This window comes from Pelobates fuscus, chromosome 1 (assembly GCF_036172605.1).
Source record: "Pelobates fuscus isolate aPelFus1 chromosome 1, aPelFus1.pri, whole genome shotgun sequence".
NCBI classification, from domain to species: Eukaryota; Metazoa; Chordata; class Amphibia; order Anura; family Pelobatidae; genus Pelobates; species Pelobates fuscus.
The window spans coordinates 255078579-255084989 of record NC_086317.1 but is presented as its reverse complement, the minus strand read 5'-3'; the positions used below and the strand labels follow the sequence as shown (position 1 = coordinate 255084989).

General features: G+C 37.9%; 1 protein-coding gene across 1 annotated transcript; it reads left to right on the top strand.

Moving 5' to 3' along the window:
- Positions 1–1118: 1118 nt before the first annotated feature.
- PNRC2 (proline rich nuclear receptor coactivator 2) lies at positions 1119–6180 on the top strand. Its single transcript, XM_063456583.1, has 3 exons — positions 1119–1299; positions 2127–2313; positions 2827–6180. The coding sequence occupies exon 3, from the start codon at positions 2845–2847 to the stop codon at positions 3250–3252; it is 408 nt and encodes a 135-aa protein (XP_063312653.1). The 5' UTR covers positions 1119–1299; positions 2127–2313; positions 2827–2844; the 3' UTR covers positions 3253–6180.
- Positions 6181–6411: the final 231 nt, after the last annotated feature.

Below are 6411 nucleotides of genomic sequence, written 5' to 3'. Positions count from 1 at the left end.
GGAGCAGCAAAGAAAGAGGAAATGATGTCATAGACAGGCCCTTTTATGGGCAGCATATCTTTTCTCTGATTGGTTGTTACTGTTTCTATGCTGCTGGAGTTTTCAGTAAAGAAAGATATGCAAATATGAAGCCTCCTGTCATGTGGTAAAATTAATATTTGCGTAAAAAACAAGGGGGAGCTATATGAAAGAAATATTATTGAGTATAGTTTTAGCATGTAGTCTTCAAACAAATACATCTAGTTATTAATTCGTATTCATATAATTGCCTTATTTAATATGTTACTTTAACTGAAACAATGGCAAACATGTGGGGTTTAGTCATTAAACTCCAAATTGTTCTGTATTAATATCTAAATGGCAAAATGTAGGCAAAAACAAGCTGACTTTTAAAATGTCTACAATGTTCACAGGCTAGCTATTTCAATCTCAATTTTGTGCGATTACATCCTAATTTGCCATAATTTAGAATTTAACCTTATAAATGTAACTTCTCCCAATGTGTATTGATAATTCAAACATGATTCCTGTCGCGTTAATTCACTAATAATATTAAATTGGAGCTTAGATTTTCAAACTCCTACATTTCCAGTCAGGCCCTTTTGGTCACGGTCATGTAATTCTTTATTTTCTTTCATTCAATTCACCACAAGTCTTTGTTTAGTGACCTACATCATACTATAGGTGTGTGTAATAAAAACAATCAAGGTTTCTATAACCATCACCACTGTGTATCTACAGACACCATATTTCTGATGCAATATGATAAGGAAAGCAAAGCATGTGTATATATCAGTAATATAGGGTGTTGTTTTTGAGAAGCAGGATGTTGCAAGCTGTCAGTAACTTTTTCTCTAGGATGACGCCATTGTTTTGCTTTCCCTCCCCCTTCCCCTCCCCCTCCCACCTCTACAATAACAATCCAGCTCGGATGGAAACAGAGGGGGAGCCTGAACCGAGCAGAATGATAACCACGCCCATCAACAGGCTTTCTTCCACTGAGACATTTCCTAGGTTTCCACAGATATAGCCTCCCATTGGCTGGGCGTCACCTCCCTGCTTTACTATTGGCTAGAGCGCACGGAGGCGGGGCTAATGTTCCATTTTATTGCCTGACTCGGCGCGTCGAGTTGGAAGAGCGAAGGCTCGGGTGTGAGAGGCGGGAGCCGGTCAGTGTCGCAGGCTCGGGCTTGTTTTTGATATATTTTAACCCCAACAACAGAGGACTAACACATCGCTGCCGGACTCTGTCCCAGCTAGGCGGAGAGAGAGGAGCTGTCCTGGTGTTACCAAGTCTCGGTAAGTTGACGGTTGTGGGATGTTTCCAACCCCTCCCCCCTCCCTGTCGCCATGTTTTGGTAGTTCGCTTGTCTTCTTTGTTTCCTGGACTGTGAACTTATGGCCCCTGTTCTCAGTGTACGGGCGGAAACCTGGCTCAGATATATTAATATGATCAGGGGACCCTATATGGTCTAATTGTAGGGTCTCTGTGCCCGGTGTAGCCCCGGTTATAACCAGTATTGCAGTGTTTGTGTGAGTCTGAAAGGGGCTTATTCACTAAACACATTGGGCTATAGCGAATCTGATACACTGTATACACTTCAACTTTTTAAATCCTGTATTTATTTGTTTTTTTTTCCCACTTGTCTTCAAGTTGCAATAATGCGGTGATTTAGTAAATCACCAATACATCAATTCTATATATGGAAAGCTTTGATTGTGTGTGTGTGGTGTTTTTTTTTTTTTGTTTGTTTTGGTATGAGTGGTCACTCTTTATCTCAGGAGTGTAATTCTTACATAAAATCACACGCAAGCCATGACCACCTCTTCCACTGTAGAGGCATAATCTCCCTTACTAGCTGTGTTTATACACGTTCTGTTAACTGCCTTAGAACCATATAGGATTCTATTTAGAGAATGTGGGTCTCCACCAAGGAACTAGCCATACAAGGTAATGTGTCTCATAGTTCAGTTAACTATATCGAGCTGCATAAGTGATTAACTTTTGTTGGTGTGTGTGATTGTGTGTATCTATTGAGTCTTGGTTTCCTGTCTTTCTTATGTCTTGCTGCCCACTGCCCCTCCCCCAGCTTCAAAGATAAACTCTGATGTTTTTCTCCTAACAGCTGTGCGAGTGTCACCCTACTGTCCCCTGTTGCCTTGCGCACAAGGGGTTTCCATGTTGGTTTTGGATCTTTACTGTCCTATGCAAGTGCAAACTGGAAGGTTAAAGAAGGGATTGCAAAGAAAGCATAAAGTGCTAATTTTGAGATCTGGGAAAGGAGTTGAGAAGTTTGAAGGATCTGCTGAAAGGTGAGAAGGCATATTAATGTTTGTTTGTAGACTCTAATTTAGCTATTTCAAAGTGGGGTTTTTTTTGTTTTGTTTTTTTGGGGGGGAGGAGGTTTAATAAAAAAAAAAATTCTAAGAAGTCACTTGGTGCCTCTTAAAGTGATGCGGTGCAGTGGGGCTTTCACATTTTCTTGCATGCTAAAAGTGAAGATTCATTTAAAACATATTTTTTATTATCACCTTTTAAAACATTGTGTGCTGTCAGAATTGTGTTGGTACAACCATATTTCCAAAATGCCCTGCATATTCCAATATTTTTTTGCGGTTTTATTTGTATTCCTTTTTAAAATTGTAGCCTGCAGTAAGGGTACTTGTCTGTGTTTTTTTTTTTTTTTTTTCTTTTTTTTTTAATATATAAATAACTTTGCAGCACTTGAACAGAACAAATTTATAAAGATCATAAATATGCTGAAAGCATGACCTCTTTAATGGTTACTGGTTTCTCTAACTAACTTTTCTCCCTCTTAAGCATAGGTGACAAAACAGTTCAAGATGGGAGGAGGTGAGCGATGTAACATTCCTGTTCAACAGCAAAGAACTGTTGGCAAACAGAATAATCGTCAGAAAGTATTTGATCGCAACAATCAAAAGGCAAATACCTGTCGTGCTAAAGACAAAGGTCGTGGTTACAATCCATCTGGTCTTGCATGGCAGGCCATGCAGAATTGGTCCAACAACACTCGCTCAACAAACCAGAACTGGAATTTAGGATTGTCAGGATCAAAGAACCTCTTCCATGGTCAGCTTAACCAGAATTATGCTGGAGCCAAATTTAGTGAACCACCGTCACCAAGTGTTCTTCCCAAACCTCCAAGCCACTGGGTACTTCTTTCCTGTAATCCTGCTGAGAAAGAATTGATGTCATTTCAATTAAAGACCTTGCTGAAAGTCCAATCTTAACAAGCATTTCAGGCCAACCAATGTCCCTGGGATAATTACAGCATTTCAAGTTGAAGACTATGCAGCTTTACTTTAGTCATAAAGTAGCTTATCTAGCACACCTACAAATCAGGAATTGGTCTGCTCTGTTTAGTTACTCAGAATAACTGAATGAGATGTTGGGGAACCTTCCATGAAGACTCCTGCATCTGAAGCACTCATCACTGCATTGTTAGTGTGTTGCAATTACTTCTTGGTTTTTTTGTATTTCATATTTAAATCAATACATCGATTGTTGCACTTAAAAGTAATGGAAGAATGTCTTTTGGGGCTGTCTTTGATTACGGTCAGCACTAGTAAATTGCAACATATGCTGTGAAGGCTTGGTTCTTTTATCAATGTATTGGTACATGTTGTAATATATCTAGAGCAGGCTAACACACTTTTTTTTGTCTCAATATTCAACAGTGGATTAGCCACCATTTGCATTGCGTAGCCAAGTTACCAGCCTAGCTTTGTTTTTATACCACTTATGTGCCAACAACTCAAATGTACTGCCAAAGTCTGTTTTTGAGGGTTTTACCAGTAACTAAAACCAAATCACTGCTACTCCAATCTTTCTTTCCCGGTGTAAAATTTGTCAATACCCTTCCAGCCCAATCTAGACTGCTTGCAATATGTGGTGTTGATCACCATGTAAATGTTCTCTAGTATAAATTTTGTTAACTTTTTTTTTTTGTACATTCTAGAACTGCTTAGCAGGTGTGCTTTAAACATGACACTTAATGCTTGATTACAATCCATTATTTTCTGGACACATGGAATAGTCTCCAGCCTCAGGATTTTTTATTTTTAAAATCTGCAGTTTTTAGGTTCAGTTTTCAGTATTTAACTGAAATCTGTTGTAATCTAGATATCCAAACCCCCCCCAACCATTCCTGTCACCCTTTACCTACTTTTTTGTTAAGTGGGGATGGGGGCACGAGTTCCCTATTAACAGACATTTGAAAACCAGAGTCAAAGACAACTACTGGCTTCATCTTAGGAACCTGACATTTGGTCCATTTTATCTATTTTTATTTTACAAGCTGGCCTGTATTAATGGAACTATAATAGCCTGGCTCCTAAATCTGGAGCCCTGCGTTGGATAGTAAACCCATGTAACTTCCTGCTAAGTTATTGCATGTTTTGGCAGCAGGCTATAAAGGGCTGTCCTTACAGCTGCTCTACTTAGAATATTTTTTTTTCTGTGCAGCAGATTGTTGGGGGAAAGCTGCTCTTATTATCCTGCTGAACAGTGCATACAATGTCAAATCCAGATGTATAAGTGTGTGTATATAATCTCAATGTTCGGTGTAAAGTAATGATTTGAATGACGTCACTTTTTCTTCCCTCTCAAATGTAGTCTTTGTATAATTGGTCATTCAACTAGCAGCACTCTTCAACTTGAAATTTTGTAACTGTCTATATAGTAATAATATGAACAACCGAGTAGCTGTGTAAATAGCTGTACAAGTTGTAGTATATGTAAATGAGTGCAGGAAACCCTGCAAAGAGTATTTTTTAGTACAAAACTGCTGAATGTAGTCACCAGATCTGTGACTTCAGAAACTTATTTTGTTTAAATAAAACACGAACGTAGCCTTTTGCACGAAGTGCCAGTATAAATATGTACACATTCTCGTGTTCTCAATTATAAACTGGTCATGTAGTGGGATTGGTGCAAATGAAGCTTCTAAGGATTTTACATAAAAATAAAAAAAAAGTTAGCAGCTGCTCAAACATGTATAAATAGATGTATTTTTGATATTTGTGCAGTCTGAGTATTCCCACTGCTCAAACTGCTTTAATTGATGCAACATTGTGAAATTGTAATTGGGGCTATCTAAAGACTCCACCATAGTTAAGAACATTCTGTACTGCACTGCTTGGGAATATATTTGAATGGACCATGTGAAACTCAACTTATAAGTGTTTACATCTGAACTGTCAGAGCCCACTTTCACTGCTACTTTTAAACAGCCTTACCTCTTATCCTGGATTTCTGTTTTTCAAGAGAATGGACATTCCTTTTAATACCCCTACACGGACTTCTAAATTGTTAAGAGATGACGATTTTGTTTATCAGTATTGTCTTGTGAAATGGAGGAGTATGTATTACATTTGAACATAATATGGTCAACCCTGTATTCAGTACTACCCAGTTCTCTCAAAGGTGCAGATTTCTAGGAATTCTTCATGTGTCCTTGTAGATGTTATATTTGATCATGTGAATAGGGAGACCTGCACTTTTCTATCGATTGGCAGTGGAACCTTGCACTGATTTTGGTCTTCAAAGGAACATGGAGCTGGTGAACAAAGACCAATGCAGGCTTTTGCAGAATTCGGTAGAAATGGCAACTTATCAAAGGGTTAGTCCTGTCCCAGAATGCCTTGTAAAACCTTGTATTTGCACAGATCTTGGGAAAGGTGTGTAGGTTCATTTTTTTTATTTTTTTATTTTTTCCCAGCTCTACTAGATTTATGCAGTCCCTTTTGTTTCAGATGCCTATTTGTAAACTAGTCCAAACACAAAAACTGACTTTTTTTTTCCCCATTAAGTACTTAATGCTGCTGATGTGGAACATCTTTACTATATTTGTAACCATTCATCGTGTGAATATGGCTGTGCTATATTCCTTAACTGTTCGTTTTTGTTTTCTTTTCACAATGTGATTGTTTAAAAAAAAAAAAAGAGAGAAATAATCTATTTATACACTAAAATGTGTCTGCAGTATGCAAACATTAGGATACTTCCAAGGCAATTTAAATTGGCTTATGTTTAAATTCTACAACTACCCCACCCCCATGCTGAAGTCACAAGTGGTTTTTATTTGGAAGTACCTCCCCCCAAAAAAACAATAATTTGGAAACTATAACAAAATAAATAAACTCCTTTTAACCCCTAAATGTATGTATTTTTATTTTTGTAAAGAATACTGTGAAATTTGTAACTGCATTATTGCAGGGAGAACACTGCACTGACTCAAAGAATACCATATTAGAAGGCTGCTCTTGGACACAAGGCATTTTTTGCATCCTGATTTACTGTTTTTAGATATGTTAAAACTGTGTAGAGATCTCTTCCACAAAAAAAAAAGCTGGTGGGATAGTTGTGGTATGGCTTCTATCAGCTTTTTT